The sequence below is a fragment of the Centrocercus urophasianus genome, unplaced genomic scaffold (assembly GCF_019232065.1).
Source record: "Centrocercus urophasianus isolate 14NV4802_14NV808 unplaced genomic scaffold, USGS_Curo_1.0 seq_24, whole genome shotgun sequence".
Taxonomy (NCBI): domain Eukaryota; kingdom Metazoa; phylum Chordata; class Aves; order Galliformes; family Phasianidae; genus Centrocercus; species Centrocercus urophasianus.
The window spans coordinates 13,011,276-13,029,271 of record NW_024884800.1 but is presented as its reverse complement, the minus strand read 5'-3'; the positions used below and the strand labels follow the sequence as shown (position 1 = coordinate 13,029,271).

Here is a 17,996-nt window from a genome sequence, read left to right as displayed (position 1 = left end):
AAGTAGGCCCTTGAATTCAAATGCGTGAATTTCCTGCTACTTTATGCACTGAAAATGATTGTCTTCTGCCTCAAGACCTACTTCACCACAGCAAAAGGAACAGTGGAAGAGCTTCCTTTGGCTCTTCCACGTGGAGCTTCCTCATGAGAGAAGCACTTCATGCTCTATTGGAAAACTAAAAAAAAAATTAAAAAAAGAAAGAGAAAATGAAATGCATGATTATCCAGTTGCCTTCACAACTATATGATAAAGATTCACCATGCCAGGTTACCTACTAATCTTGACTCCATACCAAGGGACCATACTAATCCTAGTGCGGCAGCTCAGATAATCAAGGAAATAAAACAGAACAACAATATGTATTGCTATACAGGATATAATTAACCAAGCTCTAGGGATAACAGTCACAGCAAACAATGCCAAGTTACCAAGGTTTCAATATTGGACTACAGGAGCTTCAGCTTTCCAGACAAACTGGAACATGCATGCATTGGGTGGAGACTTTGATGCACTTCCTACCAAGCCCTCATTCCCAACACGCACCAGGCTCTGTACAGCTCTAAGGTGGAGCCTCTCCTGTGACTACTTTAAACATTCCTGAACAAGACTCCAGAAAAGACTCTCCAGGGTATGACAAAAGCTTGGAAACACTTCCTCAAATATCATACATAACCCAAGAACATTTGCAATGAAACCCCACTGAACAAAACATAATTCCATTCAGATTTTTCTAATGTTTAAACTAAGGTAGGGGCTGATTTCAGACCAGAACAGCCCAGTACAGGACAAGAGTATAAATCCATTATATGATGGGCCTTCTGACCCTGCCTAATAGCTTTGGCACACCAGGAGCTCACAGAGGAGAAGCTCTGCAGCTTGAGAGACATACTGTCTCTCAAATATTGATTTTAATCCATAGTTTGCATTTTTGGCCTTACCTAGCATGCCTCATCTATACTGTATTTGTAGTCAATATAGGCTTATTTCATATTTATTTCTGACCCCCACCATGTGCTACAAAGAACTCTTTATTCACAAAAAATTGAACTCCAGAAATAGGACCAAAGTCCACTTTAAAACCAAACGCTTGATAGAAGTATGTACCTCCAGACCCCTGACCAGGCCCTGAAAAAGACTGAGGAATGGAATGAACTTGAAAGTCAAGGTTTGATCTTTCTTGTTCATTTTCTTCTGTCCTAAAAAATTAGGACAAACAAACCAGGCTGTCTACCGCTATCTCAGTTCCTCAATGGCAATATCTTCCTGCACCTTGACATATTCAGACTACCATTTCTCTGGGCAGGGAGTTTACTAAGCCTTGGTCACTAGAACTCATCATAAAATGAAAGGAATAAAATTCACGTGGTGCTCTTTCCCAAAACTCATTTATTGATTAGAACAACCACGATAGATAGCAACACTGGGGTGCAATATTCACTCCTGACTCAGTCAAAAGAACATGCAACTAGAGGACACTGTCAGCAATTTACGTATAGTCAGGATGAGGTGAACAGTGAATGGGATGCTCTACTGTATTAAATCAACATCTAGATAAAGAAAGACCACAGTTCTAAACAATGGCAGCATGCACTTTGCATATTTACAGATGCATTAAAATTGATGATGAAAACAAGGAGTCAAGATTAAGACGATGAATGCAGTGAATGAAGATGATCTGTATTAGTGATAGCAAGAGAGAAAAAATGATCAGAGAAGACGACTTTAAAAGTCATTGGCAGACATGAACATAGACAAGTCCAGCACAGGAGGCAGTACAGAATAAGTGGACAGTGCCAAGTTCAGTACAGATCAAGAGGCACATCCCAGCTGATAGATATGAGATGTGACCAGAAGAGTAGAAGAGACTTCACTTATTCCATCTTAGGCAGACTGGAAAGGAAAACATGCATTCATCAAGAACCTTAGGAGAATGGCCCCTAATTCCAGTGAAGGACGTCTACCAAGTCTGACCCTAGAGATCCAAAGGGTTACTTCAAGAACCATTAGTTAGTAGCTCACCAAGCATTTCTGTTCATGTGAAATACCTGCTGTCTTGAGGTTATTGGTATTGTGCAGTATCATTCTCTACCCTACAGAAGTACATTCAGACTATACCATATAAATACATTTTTAATCATGCAGAATAATCAAGTACCCAGAATGCGGTGCGAAAGACTAGTGGTAATTTACAAGCTACTGAAAATCAGACTGAAATTAGCCCCTCCAATAACTTCATTTCCTACGTTCTACTTATTTACTGGAAATTACAATAATGAATTAGTCACCTTTTAGCAACTAAAACTGCTTTAGTTGCTGTCAGTCTCTAACCAGAAAGCTAATTATATGGCAAACATACTGTCAAGTGTCTGTACTGTTTTGCATGCCACAGTGCAAATATGCTCAAGTTCTGTTTTTCTTCATGTGTACCTAGAACACAGTTACACAAACACACAGACCAGTAGCATAGTTTAACAAAGGATTGTCTGCAACCATGGTATTTGTGCCTCTCCAAGATTGCCTTTCTAAATTAGCACTATGGGAATATTATCATTAAACTGTTAATAACAGCAGATAGATCTCCTTTAGCATTTTAAGATGTTAGATTATCTTTTTTTTCATTTTGATCAGATTCTATTTTCCTACTAGCTAATGCTCTGCTGGGGATACTGCAACACAGTCAATCCCATTTTTGTTTCAGTGTCACATCTTCAGTGCTGTTTCCAGACACTGTTCTGGTAGAACAAAGCCAGAACCCAAATGTCAGTGTCCCCTGCTTACACCTCAATCAATAAAACAATGTATTTTGAAGAACTAGGTACTTTCTTATCTGCAGCACAAATTTCATTGTAAAACAAGTGTAATTATGAAAGTCTTGTTAACTTCTGACCAAAACAAAAGAAAAAAGGACTGAGAGCCGTCATTAGAGATAGGCTGTGGCCATATTAAAAGTGATGAGAAAAAGATGGCAGAATCTCTAAAATTAGGGAGGCCACACACCCATTTGACAGCTGTATGATAACTCAGCTGAGAATAACTCTACTAGGATTGCATCATCTCTGTGAAAAGCATTGACTTGTTCCCAGTGAAACTCTTCTGTGAAAAATGTTATTGTTCCATTGTGTTCTTTTCTCCACAAACTATTTTGGGGAAAGGAGCATCCCACTTGACAGATAAGGAAAAGAGGCTAAACTCAGGGTCACTTGATGATTCCCTGCTGAGGTTGCCCCAGCAGTTCAGGGGCTTACATTACTGTCCTATTAAAGCAGAAGCCTTGTGGCTTTTCTGAAGCCACCACATCCCTCAAACCATCTACTTGGAAGAAAACAAAGAAGAGAGGAAAGCACCTCTCCTTTTGCAATAAGATAATCAGGGTATTCCAGGCCCAAACAAAGGATGAAGTGTCTGAATTGGTCTGGAAAGAGAAAAGCAGAGCAAGAGAGAGGACGTTCTCCATGCACCCTGCTCAAGCTGTGCCACCAGCAGAGCTCACCTGTGGCCATGCCTCAGGCAAGGATGCAGGACTGGCTTTGCAGTGATTTTTGCCTTGGGCATCCTCCTAGCAGCACCCACAGCAGCAGCCCACCACTGCAGAGGCTGAACTTCATGGTAATTCCTTCATCCCACAGCCCAGGTGATGCTCAAAGGAACAGGCACACTGCCAGCCTCTCTAGAAACAGAGAGGCACTCTGACCTGCACCAAGCATCTCCTGCACACTCAGACCTTTTTTCCACACATGAGATGTCTTCCCACACTTTTCCACAAACTTATCGTAGCAGCCTGGCCCACATCAGCCCCCACCACACACAGTCTCTGTAGAAACACTCCCCAGATACACTTCCTTGCACACGCACACTCCATTTCAACATACCTACCTTCTGTACGTACCCCGCATGAACCCTACTCATACACAGCATATGAACCCCCCCAACACTCCTTCCTTACACATCACTGTGCAAGAATCCTCCACCACCTCTTACACACAAAGCCCAACATCCCTCTACAACATTCACTGAGCATAACCCTTCCAACACACCCCTGAGCATGAACCCCCTCTAGGAACCCTCCTTACAACTTCTTCCACATATCTCTACATATAAAACCTCAAATTTAACCAAGTGCAACCCCTCTCAACATCCTTTCCATGCACACACGTTGATCATTAACTGCCCCCAAACGCAATGCACGAGCTCCTGACACACCCCTCCGCACTCCTCAAATGCTTCCTGAACCGCTAACACACCTCCTTAAACACTCACCCCACATCCCAACATTCCATAATCCCCCGCACATCCCAGCCAGTGCTCCCATACACATTGTTCATGAGCCCCACACTGCACACCCTTAAACACTGCATAAATCCCTCCTACCCCCATCATACATTGTGCAGAAACCCTGTTACATACGCACTGCATGACCCCAACACACGTACAGTCATAGCATTTTCTACTCATATGCATCCAACCCCAGTGGGACCCTAGCCCAATTTGGACAGACACAGGGACGCCCTCAGACAGCCCCCTGAGCCATGCACACAGCCATGTCTAGTCCAGAGTAAGACACACCCCTCAAGCTCTGCATCTGCACTGGAGCGAGCATGCCAGAGGCACCTTGAGGGCTGCCACACTCCTCTGCATCTCTGTGCAGGGAAGGAGATAGGGCAGGTTCAACACAGAGGGGCAGAAGCATCCCTGGGCCTGCAGGAAATGTGACCTAAGGAAAAGGCCAAAGTGGTGCAGCCCCCTTCTCACCCCGCCTCCTCACTGCACCAGCCAGCAATGCCAATTACCTTCCTCCAGCTCATCCATGCTTCCAATCTTCCGCGATCCATCAATGGTGTAAATGTAACGGACTCCCTGAGGCAGATTGATGTTGTCAGACAGGGACCGGGTCAGGTCAGCCAGGAGAGCATCAAAACTTCGGAAGCGGTCGGAAGACACAGCATATACAATTCCCTTGAAGTAGCGGTCCCCGTTGCGATAGAAACGCACCTTCTTGGCTTTCTTCTCATTACTCAGTGCCTGTAAGGTCCTGGTTCTGTAGAAGCTACAATGAGCACTGTGAGTAGGACTGGGCAACCCATTCATACGTGAGCCTCGCATGTTTCTGGACGCCTTGTCTCGTTCGTCAAAGTGTCCAAAATCAAGTTCCATAGTTTGGTGAACCCTAAAGATTTGAAGCTGAGCAGGAAGACGGGAAGAAAAGGAGTGCGAAGAGGACAGGTTAGAGCCAAGCAGAGCCACAGTCCAGCAAGAAAAAAAAGACAGAGCTGCGTCTGGAGCAGGCCAGATTTATTTGAGAAGCATCCCCTCCCCTGACCCAGATTTGTATCGATTCTGGGGACTGAGGGTAGGAGGGGTCCGCGCTGTGAAAGGGATCCAATTACTGGGGGCAGGGAACATATTACTAGAGAACAGTCTGCTCCTACACCTGGGAGTTTTCGGAGTGTAGTAAATTGGGACTTGAAGCCAAAGGGAGTTGCATCTCAGCCCCCAAAAACTCATCCGAACACCAGTTGGCAGTGAATTAAACCTCTGAGCCCTGTGAGGTTTCCTTTGGCAACAGAAAACAAGGAGATCCCAGTGAGTCAGCCCTTCAATCTGTCGAATCACGGAAGGAATCAGAGCATCTGAATATTTAACATTAGAATAAACTGGCATTTATGAAAGAATGGTCACAGGGGACTAAGCAGTTTCTTTGTGACAGCCTGTTCAATAAGGGTTAACAATGAGATCCATCCCACCCTTCCCCCTATCCGCAGCCCCCTCCTAGCCCATCAATCAATTCCCAGGACCAGCCTACATCTCTAAGAAGAAATGACTGGAAAGAAAAATCTGTCATTGAAACGAGGCTTCTATGAGCCCTTTTCAGCAGCCTGAGCCTCCTCTGAATTGCATTTCAGCTCCCATTTAATGAGGAGGAGAAAATAAAGGAGCTATTTCCAACTCTTCCAACCTCCCCCCTCCTGGTCTTAAGTGATTTAATTGCTGGAAGTGCCCCTGCCCAAGGGACACGCCGCCCCTGCCAGCTCACCTTTCATTGTTCTGAGCACAGGGGGGCTCCTTGCGCAAGGGAAGAGCTCAGAAAAGCAGAGACTTGAGCTGACAGACAGTAATCAGCAATTTTCACATGGTCTTCAGTTTATGCTTAAGAACAACCTTTCCCCTGCACCAAACCCCAACACAAAAGGAGGAGAAATCCCCCCAGTCCTGCTCTTCCATTCCCTCTGTAAACTAGAAACATGCAACTCACGTATGTTGCTTGCATGTTAACACGAGGCAGAAATGGGATTTACATCCCACATTTGGCAGCCAGGTACAAATCTAGGAAAAGCTGTTGCTATCAGTTCCCCACCCCTCACGTTTGCCAGAACTGCTGCTTCGCTGTGTTTTACAATGTCACCGTGACCTGCACGAGAAAAATCATTGTCCTCAGCCTGCGGTAAAGCAGATGACAATGCAGGCAATCTGCAGAGAAAGCCCCAAGTTCGGAACGTTTTCCGCACAATGCCAGCTGGGGTACATGCAGTCGGGTGACATGTACTGAACAATGAAACATCCAAGCAACTTCGGGAATGAAACAGAGGATTCGGGGGTTTTGTTTAAAAATGAACTGCAGATGCTGTAAGGTACTAAAAGAAAGATTCCTCCTTCCATCTGACATCTGCTACTTTTCTGCATGCAAGTCACTCGAAAGAGCTCTACTCACCGGTTTTCAGCGCGCAGGGTGGAGATGCTGAGAGAAAGAAAACCAGGCTCGCTCTGCCTTTGTTGTCTGAGCTCCAAGCAAGAAATTCCTGCCAGGGTGGATGAGACGCCTCCTAGGTCCTAGTGCCTTGTTCGATCCCTTCATGGTAACTTTGCCTCAATGGTTTTTACTCTAATCATCATTCATCTTATTGTAATCTTCTCTGTATCTGAGTGGGAAAAAAAGGGTGTGGTCATTCTAGCTCTGGGTATGTTAATAGATGGTTAAGCAAAAGTTTAAAGGGGTAAGTTTGGGGCTTGTGTTCCGAAGGAAGTAAATTTCTCCTTGGCTTTAACTTCACCACTAAAGCATCTAGCCCCACTGAAAATAGAGCGTAATTAGACTGATGCACCAATTTTATAGGATTACAGTATAGGGAGGTCATGGCTACTAGCTTACTATGTCCTACAATACTGGCACAAGGCTGTAGTGTGTTAGTAAAGCAATTTAAGAAAAAAAAGTTAACAGTGGCACTGGGCCCAGTCCTGCTGCTGTACTGGTTTCACACAGCATTCATGGTTTACACTGGCAAGCAGGAAGGGACAATTGGCTTGGTGGTTACATATGCAGTGCACTTGAATAATTTTTCTCCACTAGCACTGGATATACGTCAAAACCAAAGCTCTGCATTCAAGTAGCCAAGGGGTTCAGGACGGAGTCAATCAACACAAACCTAACCCAACAGATTCAGTTTGGCTTATATACCAAACAAACAAAAGAGAATTCGGACTTAACAGGAGAATTCATCTGTTTCAAAATTGCACTAGCCTCTTTCCCTGAGACAACAAAATCTTTCATCTGCACTATAAGAGAGATTTCCATCCTACATGAAGGAGCAGCACTGCAAACCCCACTCCTAACCCTGCTGATGCTGGTATTATCTTTACTTTAAATAGGAATAAGGCTTGGAAATGGGAGGGTCTTCTCATCTGTAGAAGGAGATCTTTCCTAACAATGCTCTGTCTGTTTTGAATGAAAACATCAGATTTTCTTCATTCTGGCACATTATGCATTTAAACAGGAAAAAAAAATAGTATTTATTCCAGCTTTGTCTGTCCTGTAGATGATTGTCCAGGCAGTGCTGATGAATCCACTCAAAGCACCTCTTCCCAGCAACTTTCACACATAACATTTGTGAAAAGTTTTCTTCTTCCCCGAAATCTTTTCATTCATATAAGGTTCCCTTGTGTCCTCTGCAAAAGCTGTCATCTGCTCCCCTTGTGCTTCATGGAATCACTACAGAGGAAGCCAAAGATCTACTCTCCTTCCCATTCCCAAATCAGATATATGGACATTCATCACCATGCACATAATCTGTCCACGATAAACAATTCTTCCCTATACTATACAAGAGACTGTTTTAAGTTTTCATACTTTTAAAATGCAAAGACATAAATTATGATACATGTGCTCAGAGCAGCGACAGCAAAAATAGAGGAAAGGAAATAAAATTTAGTCTTCAGTCTTGCATGCCTGAGGCATTTGGATACTAGTTTGTGGCAAGGTGGAAGGGTGATGTAAATTCATGCCATACAAATTATCTCCCAAGTTTGACTCCTATGGAGTCTATGAGGAGGGCAAATAGTCTCGAACAGTATTAGAAGACAGCTCTTCTTTTTAACCCCCAAAATCTCATCCACCAATGAGAAAACGAAGCGTGTGTATATGACCATGCCTACTCAGGACACTATCATAAGCTTTTGAGCATGGGCACTTGCTTTTAAAATCATTCCGTGTTAAGCACATTGACAAGAAACCTGGTATTTGTTCTTGACTGAAGGATAAGGTCTCTACAGTCAGTGGTAACAATGTCCATCTTTGGTGTAACCACGTTATTTGTATAAGGTGCCCAAATCACAGGAAGTACTGTGTCCCCCTTTAATCCTGCCACAGGCAAGAAGAATCTCAGCAGCCAGAGCATCATTGGAGGTGAAGAGCCCTGAAGCCAGACTGATGTGACATTCCCAATGGAATCACACCACATTTGCTTCTCTGCAAGTGAAAGCAGAATCATCTCATTCTACAGACGCTGGCTGGGCAATATGGCATGGAAATAAACAACCCTTTCTTGATGAATACTTCTTCACTGGCCCCGAGGAGTTGATGTTGGTCAAAACCTATTTACTTCAGAAGAGAATCATTCCCTGAGACAAATCTAAACCATTTTAGGCAGCGTGAGGTACCAAGAATTGGAAAAATTCTTCTTCCCATCAATAGCCTCATCTTGCTAAAAAGCAAAGACAAATATAGCTTTTCAGATTAAAATATCTGCTTTAAATCAGGTGAATCATCTTTCCTCTGAGGAAGCTAGCATTTAGACTTCTGCCTATGTAACTAAATCTGGGAAAAGACATGTTTGTTGCCATTGCCAAGCAACTGTGATACTTCAGAGAAGAGCAGAGTGCAGATAAAAGAGATTCTGTGACTGTTTCTGTGCTAACTTCCCCATATGTACATACAAAACCCAGTTTCTATTATCAGGAGTCAATCTTAAGTACTTTCTATGTCGGCCTTCCATTGCCTTGCTAATAATATGTCCTGAACTCTATAAAAATTTTGTTTATTCATAGCACATCACAATGTAAGGGTGCTAATCAGCTGAATCTGGCTGCACCACAGATAAAGTTTTTGGAAAAAATTAAAATCAAGTGATCACTGCTTCTGTAGGAAAACTTGGATCATCATTGTCATGTCAGTCTATGCAGATGCATGTTTAATTTTATTTTCACCTCCACGCTTCTGGACTGCTTTGAAGATGTCGTATCTGATCACTCCTTTCAAAGCTTTGTTGGATGAGATCCTTGTGCCAAAGCACTCTGAGATCACAAATAACTATTTCAGGGCTCTGTCAAATGTGTTGAGGCAGTCAAAACCTAAGATCCATAAGGCCAGTAACTCACTCCTGAAACTATAGAGCAACAGCCTTTAAACCTGAGGAGCTGATAGTTCATTGAAGAACTATCCTATATTGGCCCATAGAGTTAAGTTTCTCCTACATAGTACTATAAGCAATGAGCACTTCACAGATTTTCACCACGCAGTGTTAGTTTCCTTTGAATACTTATTTTTATATGGACCACACACATCCGAAAGTCTTTTAAATACCAAAGCTTGTGAGCCAAATTCAGCTTACTGCCAGGAAAGTAGGAGGTTTACCTTCACAGCATAGCTGCCCCACTCCTTGCCTCGTAACCATCTGTAGAGGCCATACAGTCCCATCTGTAGCCTGAATCACTGAAAACCCCAGGAAACAGAAGGGACAGAGTTTTCTATCCAGGGAAGGAGGAAAGGTTGGAAGCTGTAGATTCCAAGTTTGGCTGGGCTCCAAGGCCACCTGCAGCAGCCAGAGAGTGTGAGGTTCTCACCTGCATCCCACAGCAACAACACCCTTTGGGTGGGACCTGTCACTCCTTTGGAGACAGCCTGCAGCTGTGCTGAATTAATGCTTCTGTGCTGCTGCAGCCCCACACCCTTGGCAGATAAACTTCTGCTGAAGTTTAGGAGAAAGGAGCTGTTCCTTCCTCTGAGGGATCAAAAAGAAGCATGCTACAAGTGAAAAGGCCATTCCCTGTGCTAATAAACCCTTTTTAAGTATCTGGAAACAATGCAGCCCAAAGAATTAATTCAGTGACGCAAAGACATTCCCAACACACCCAGATACAATAAAGCACTAAAAAGCACAACACTCATCCAAAAAATACCTTCAACATTACATTTCATCTGGCTTATTCCCTCCATTCTACAAAGCAACAAATCACATAGATGAATAAATATTCCACGGCTGAAAACAAATTCCCTGACAGAGAAAACAAGACACCCTCATCCAAGGTATTCTTTTATAAATCCTGCCACATCCAGTGGGTTCTACAAGGCAAATTTTGGTGGCAGTTCAGTGACACAGTTTCCCCGCAACAGAAATCTGCAAAGCTTGCAGAAAGACATGGAAACATCTGCCACATGCATTGCCTCTATGTTGGGGAACATGCAGAAGCTCACAGACGTTGTCAGTATGTTTCTGCTGACCAAACTAAGCATGATATATGGTCTGCAAGTCCCAGCCAAGGCCATGACAAATGAAACCACAAGGAATCTAGATCTCTCCTTCCTCAAAGGTTGTCTATGGGCCGCATTGTAGCACATAGGAGACTCATGATCAAGACTACTAATTTCTTGATAATTGACCTACAAGACTAAAACTTTCAATGGAAGATGAAAAATACCTTTAGTGGCTTTAGGAGACATCAGGAAGTTTGTTTTTTTTTTTTTTTTGTTTTGTTTTTTTTTTTTAAACTCTGCAGCATAGCACTGGAAAAGACTAGAGGTAATAAAAGGACAAATTACACCAGCCTGGAGCTCTCAACCTCTGAGGCAAATTGTGAAATTTGGAGTTGAAAGAAATCACGATCATCCTGTGTGATGGGCAGGGACTACACGAGTACAAAGGTCAGTGCTTTGATGCTGATCATTTTAGGAAACTTTAGTAGGTTTTAATTTGGGGTTTTCTTTGGCTAGTCCAGGGTGGGCTTTTTTGTTGATTTGTTTGTTTTAGGAATGTACAGCTTGCTGAAAACCAGATAATAGTTTAACATCTCAGGAATACCAGATGATTAGATTAGATATTAGGAGGAAATTCTTGACACAGAGGGTAGTGAGGCCTTGGCACTGCTGCCCAGAGAGCTGTGAGTGCCCCATCCCTGGAGGTGCTCAAGACTAGATGGGATGGGGCCTGAGCTGGTGGATGGCAACCAGCCCAGAGTGAGGTTTGGAACTAGATGGTCTTTAAGCTCCCTTCCAACTCAAGTCATTTTACGATTCAATAATGGTGATTTTACTGAGTGAGAAGCTGACACCAGAAACTCCAGTGCTGGTTCCAATGCTGTTTCCACATTATATATGTCCTTTTTATTGTGAACCTTCCCCCCAGTGTAAGATAAACAATTACTACACACTACTGTATGGGTATACTACCCATTATAAGAAACCCCTGGTCTGGAAAAGTTTGTAAACCACTGTTTGACTGAACAGAAGAACTGTACCAGAACATCAGGATTCACAGCCAATGTTTGGATCAAGAACCAGATTAGAAGATAGTCTTGATCTCTCATCTGAAGGTGTCCTTACCAGTATATTCAATCTAACAAGATCTCATAAAAGGTTACCCAGAACCAACTACGTAAACACTCCGAACAAGCAAAGATTATATGATTTCAGGCACCGGATAGAAAAGGCTTCCATTTTATACTCCACAATTCTTAACACTTATTAATCACTGGAGCTGGAGCCAAAAAGGGTCTACTCAGAAAGTATAAAGAAATACAGATATTTCCCATGAGCTCAACTCCAGAAAAATAAGCCCTAGCGTGTTCAAATGGGACCAGCTCTCTGCTCACTGTGAACTTGAGGGTGGTCTTTATGTCTAAAGGCAAGTTGGCTCAAGTCAGATAAATCAACTGATGAAACGCCGTAATAGTGCAAAACATCAGATTCGATCCTTGCTAGTTGTAATAAAAGAATATTAGTACCAGACTGGCTTTAATGAGAGTCCAGTTGGTCATAACCACTGTTCTCTCCTCTGTTAGCATCTGCTGAACTGCCAAGTGGAGGTACTCCTGCAACAACAGGTTTCAGTTCCTAGTGCTGAGTACACATCAAATCCCAACAGAATGTCACCATACCACCTTTATATCATGGGACATCCGTTTCAAGTCTCCTTCCCTGCCTTTTCTATTGAGGTGCGAAAGGGGAACCTGAAAGGAGATTAGTTTTACTTTCTACAGCGTTAATCACAAAGGAGTGGAATGTCACACCACACCCAGGCCATTCACAGAGAGAGCAACACCAGTGCAGAGTGGTTCCCTGTGAGGTTGGCAGATGTGACAGGAAACAGTAAGCCAGACGTGAGTCTGAATGCATAAGTTCAGTGCACAAAGGGTACCTCCACCGTGCCTCACAAAGCACCACGGAACCGCGTCGTACTCCTCAAGCACCCGCAGCAATCATCGTCGGGACGTCCGTGAAAACCTCGGTGCAAACCTCGTAGATCTTTGGGCTGATCCTCGGGCTGTAGGCATCAGTAAGACAGCAACGATGCCACCATGTGGTGAAATTGAGCATCGGAGTGCGAAGCGATCCTCGTTCGAGGACTCATCAGTTTGGAGGAAGTGCAACTCTCAAGCATATTATTTGCTCCCTAGAAAGGGAGGACATCATGCGCCCGTAAGCAGCACCGTGCTTCACTAGCAGTGCTGTAGTGTGTGCCGTGAGATGCTAAGAAGGATTTGCAGGCACAACAGTTAGTCCATCTGATGAATTGCTATGGCAAAAGAAACAGATGATCTCTCCTACACTTTGCACTTCCCACCTTCTTTCCTGCTTTGTGGAAAGGAGCAAGCAGACAGGCTTTTTGCCTTGATGACTTGCAAGGACACTGCCAGCTCTGGAACACGCTCACTTCCCTGCAACTTGGTGGGCTGGTGGGCAGTAGCATAGCCTGATTGCTACCCAGCTACTGAGAGCCATGTAACGATTATTCATCATCACAACAGGCAGTGTCTGTACAGCATGATGCTACTTCCTACTACAAGGGATCACTTCTGATCAGAATTTCAGGTAAAGCTGAACAATATAGTTAGTATTTAATGATAGTGATTTAATTCAAAGGAACGGATAGCTGATAGATTTGTTTAAACTTCCTCTTAGGAAATCAATTCCCATAACCTGGTTTTTCTTCCTACAAGTTTCAGCACACATTGACACTTACAAGAAGCTAACAACATCTCAGACATCTTGAATGGGTAGTCAGGGCTGGACTGCAGCTTCTTGACAATGACACAGCCAGATTTACACAAATCTTTCTCCATTTGCACAGTAGGATTCAATGATTTAGCATCCCTAAACTGAAAAAAGAACAGATTTGCTCTTGTTTTTGTTTGATTTTGCACTTTACAGGATCTTGAAAAGCAGAATGACCCTTGCTCAAGCTTGGGATTTGAGCTGTATACAGGGGGAAACAAATCCCAGAGATGGAGTCACAGCTTCGCACTGCATTGAAACAATCTGCGATGTGACTTGTTTGATTCACGTCAGACCAAAGGAAGGCTTTGCAGAAGCTAATTACTGTTTTGTTTCATGTAGCCCATTGGGTGATAAGAAATCATTTCAAATTACAACAGACACCAGGAACAGGCTCCTCATACAACAGCTTTCTTCCCCTTAATGCAAGGCCTGCTAAACCAACACAGACAATTGGTTAAAGGATTTAGAAAACACTTAAAGAAAACATTATCAGGCATTCACAAGTCAGACTTGCTTCCCCGTATTTTGTAAACGCCCTTCCCTTCGCTGCCCCAAGAGGAAGCAGTTAAAGGCAATGCCAGCAGATGGCAACCCGCTCAGGAGTTTGTAGTGGCTGTTGAGCCGTGCAGACCTGTAGTGTGGGTGGCAGCCAGAGGGTCAGAGAAGCTTCGTCCTTGCAATTAAAACTTCGAAGGAAGGGTAAAGGAGACATCCAGCTGTTTTAAACCCTACTGCAGCCACGCTGTATTAGTAACATCCCTGTGGCATTCCTTAACCCATTTTCATAGTTTAACTCGTTCTGTAAAATTCTTACTGGCTTCTCAATGCTAAAACATGGGAAGCTCACGCAACCTGCACATGGTCATACATTGCTGAGATTTAAGAGTCTCAGTTTTCTTTTATACTTCCAAAACCCCTGCAAAGGACCAGTTTCTTTTAAGCAACACTGTCTGAAGTATAGGTTTAAATTATACACTGCCAATTCAGACAGAATATAAACCCTCATGCCTAGATCACATTTTGAAATGTCCCTGTATAATCAAAGAATACTAGGATGGTATGATCATGAAATAAACAAGAGAGTTAGGCAAAGCAGACTATGACAACAAAAGAGAATAAATAGAAGGCTTACCCTTATCCTGGGCTCACCCACAAAACACCAGCAGAGGCAATCTCCAGAAGAGATCCTTCCCCACTGGTAGCCAGCTCTTCAATAGGTCTAGAAGGGGTGCAGCCTGGCTCCACCCCTTCTGGCAGCACAGTGAATTGCCTTCACCTGTGCTCCTCTGGCTGGCTCATGGCTCACCTCAGGTGATCAATCAGAGGTTCAGGCCATGACTCAGCAGTTCCCATACAGTCCCCGTGCTTGAGATTTCCTTCCGTCCAGCTGTATGATAACTTCTAATTTGCACTGTAAATTACCATTCAAATATTTCCCTCCCACCAACAATTCATGGAATTAGAGTGTTTAAGTTTTATGTGCAGTTAACATTTGGAAGGCTGTAAACATTTGGAGTCTCCCTAGATTTTTAAAAGCTGGAGGGCAGCAGGTTTGGCAGTCCTCAGAGTTCAAGTAAGAGCTTCCTCAGCAGGAGCAGTGCTTTGTTTCACACCATCAAAACACAGAACGAGGGTTTCCAGGCACCCAACAGAATCCAGAGGAATAGAGCCAGAACTCACATTCAGACAAGCCACAACCCACAATATGCACACTTTTCATCCTCAGCTGAGCTCTGTACTAAAAGCCATAAGAAGGATGCTGCTTGCTGACCAGGCCTTACCAGCCTGACCTACACAACATGAATGCACGCAGAGAATCTGTTCTCTTCAGAGCGGAGCCTAATCTTTCCTACAGCCTGTGCTTCTGCATATACAAAGGGAGAGTTTAGATCCGAAGCTGAAAACTGCTCAGTCTTCTTAGCTCTTCAACAAACCCATGCTTCAGGAATTTGAGTTTCCTTGAGAAGAGCTGAGGAATCAAGAAACATCAGTTTTCTCACATACAGAATGATCAGTACCAAGCAGAACACAGCAGGGAAAGACTACTGAAAAAGTTACCACTGTAGAGTCATTAAGGGGGGGATTTGAGTTATAGTGAGGGAAGAGATTACAGCAACATCCTGCTAATTATCCGGGGAGAAGACATTCACTGAACTATTGTTTTAAATTAGAATATGGAGTTATTTCATTGGAGGGCTGCTTTCTATCTTCTCTTCCAAAATAGAGATTAGCAGTAAGTTATTTAATTTACACTGGCCAAATAGCTATCAATTTCAAGGAGATGCAATTAGATTTCAGAAGACAGCTTTTTAATATTCATATCAGTTGCTGTAACTACCCCTTCAGTCCACTGCAGGATTTAGCAGGCTGTGGATGTCAGAGGTGTCGCTTGGTACGGAGCAGTAGGTTGTGGTAGGCCACTGGGGTGAGCTCATGCTGTGACAGGGATGGATGATAACTCACTGTTGCTGGTGTGTTCATGCTATAGGGAAAGGAACTCAACAAAACCCAGGACAAAGAATATTTGTTAACAGGAACCAATTGCCCATCAGTTTCAACTTCACTACTCTCTACCAAAGCTCTCCAGCTTAGCCACAGTCCAGCAGAGTATCAACATCCCAGAAGAGACAACTATTAATTATTGCTGCCCCCACCACATACACAACTTCTACCATGCAGTGACTATTCCACATGCTGTTACTCATTTTCCCATGGATCACAACTAGCTTCTAGGAAAAAAAATATATATACATTTTACTTGGCCTAAACCAGCTTCACAGCAGAAGCAAAATATTCACTGGTTTGGCTCATGAATTGAATTATCATGAAGTCTCTGCTGATTATAAAGCATGCAGAGACTGCACAATAGGATTCATGAGGAAAGTCTGCAGTATACAAAACCTAATGCCTTGAATCTAAGGAAGCAGGATTTTTTGGAGCACTGAAACATAGAATACAGTATGAGTAAATGCTACACCATCCTCAGCAAGTACCATTAATTTACTTGCATACTGGGATAGGCTGCATTACAGTCTAGCAAGAGAGCTCTTGTTCCCTTATGTTCTTCACACTAGCTGGAAAAAATACCTATGATGTGGATTACACTAAGGGTAAGCAGTCCTTAAGTAGAGGAGAGGTGCTACTATACCATCATTAGAAAACAGCCTGTTCCATACCGCAGTCAGGGAGTTATGGAGCAGATTTAGAGGAACCTTACTGAAAGAGATCTTAACTAGCAGGGAACACAGCCTTCAGAAATGAGGCATGTAATAACTTATTCTGGTGTCACCATTCCCTGAAGTAAATAGCATTGGATTTTTTTCTGAAATAACTAGCTCATTACCTCAGCCTGTGGCAGAAGCAGCAAGTGCCAGCCATCTGGAGTGCTAGATGGCCCACTGCCAACATAGCTGTGATGCTGTGGAAGAGGTGGAGAGCAGGGGTGAGTTAGAGCAACGAGAACAAGTATAGCTTAGACAGAAGGCTAAAGCAAGGGGAGGGACTTCCATGCAAGAAAAAAGAATTGCTCTTAAAAGATTTATTTGCTAGCGTAAGGTTAGGGAAAGAGATGATCCTAGCAATGAAGAATTATTAGAAATAAAATTATGAGATAAATAAAAAAAAGTAAAATAAAGTAGTGAAGAGCCAACCCATTATGCTGTGTTGGGAAATGTAAGTTCCCCGACTCGAACCCCTATCTCTACACAGGAGAACCATCACAACACAATTTACTGACAGATGGAGCTTATCTTTCTAAATAAAAAAAGTCCAGGCTCTGTGATACTTACACAGACCTCGTTTAGACTGGTTGAGTCTTTAGCTCAAGTGGCTCAAGCCATCACACTTTACCATTTTGTTACCTCATTGTGATGCTGTAATATGAAGAGCAGTCATGAGAAACTAGACCTTTTTCACACACAGATGTAGCAATTTACCATATACTAAAATATGATCCAAATTCCCAATTCTTGACAGCTGAATAGTACAGAAAATAACCTCCAGAATATACCAAGCAACACATCCCAAGTAAATGCTTACATACCATTTCAACAGATCTGTTGACGAGAATTGGTTAAAAGCAAAAACCAGGTGGGGCTGCTCACAGTTCTTAAAGGAAATTGGGTGAAGGAATTTGGTTGGTTGTTTGTTTTCCCCCCCCTTGTGTTTACCAGTAGCAAGTTACAGTAGAAAAATTGGGACACTTGAATATTAAGTGTTACAGCATTTTTCTGTATAGGAATGCTGTTTTTCTTTCCTACCATTGTGGGTTCTTAAGATCTGCACTCTTTGAGCTGTAAGGAATGGTAGTCAAAGTCTAATAAATATAGGAGTCAAGATAACTATGTTTGTCTTCTGTTGGCATAAGAAAATAAATCAAGCTCTATCTTTCTGGAAAGTTAAGGCCTTTAGCATCACTTCTATTTTTCCCTTTTTCCCCCTCAGGCTCCTTAAAAAT

General features: G+C 43.0%; 1 protein-coding gene across 7 annotated transcripts in view; it reads right to left on the bottom strand.

Moving 5' to 3' along the window:
• DCX (doublecortin) overlaps positions 1 to 14,712 on the bottom strand; it is a 78,360-nt gene extending 63,648 nt beyond the window's left edge. For 5 of the 7 annotated variants that reach the window (XM_042825125.1, XM_042825128.1, XM_042825130.1 and 2 more), the window contains exons 1-3: positions 12,681 to 12,826; positions 6,707 to 6,914; positions 4,788 to 5,178 (exon numbers count right to left, since the gene is read on the bottom strand). In XM_042825125.1, coding sequence (XP_042681059.1) covers positions 4,788 to 5,151 — 364 coding nt within the window. In that variant the 5' untranslated portion in view covers positions 5,152 to 5,178; positions 6,707 to 6,914; positions 12,681 to 12,826. Of the gene's footprint in view, positions 1 to 4,787; positions 5,179 to 6,706; positions 6,915 to 12,680; positions 12,827 to 14,672 lie in introns of those variants that run through there. The other 2 variants (XM_042825126.1, XM_042825127.1) reach the window with 2 other exon arrangements.
• Positions 14,713 to 17,996: the final 3,284 nt, after the last annotated feature.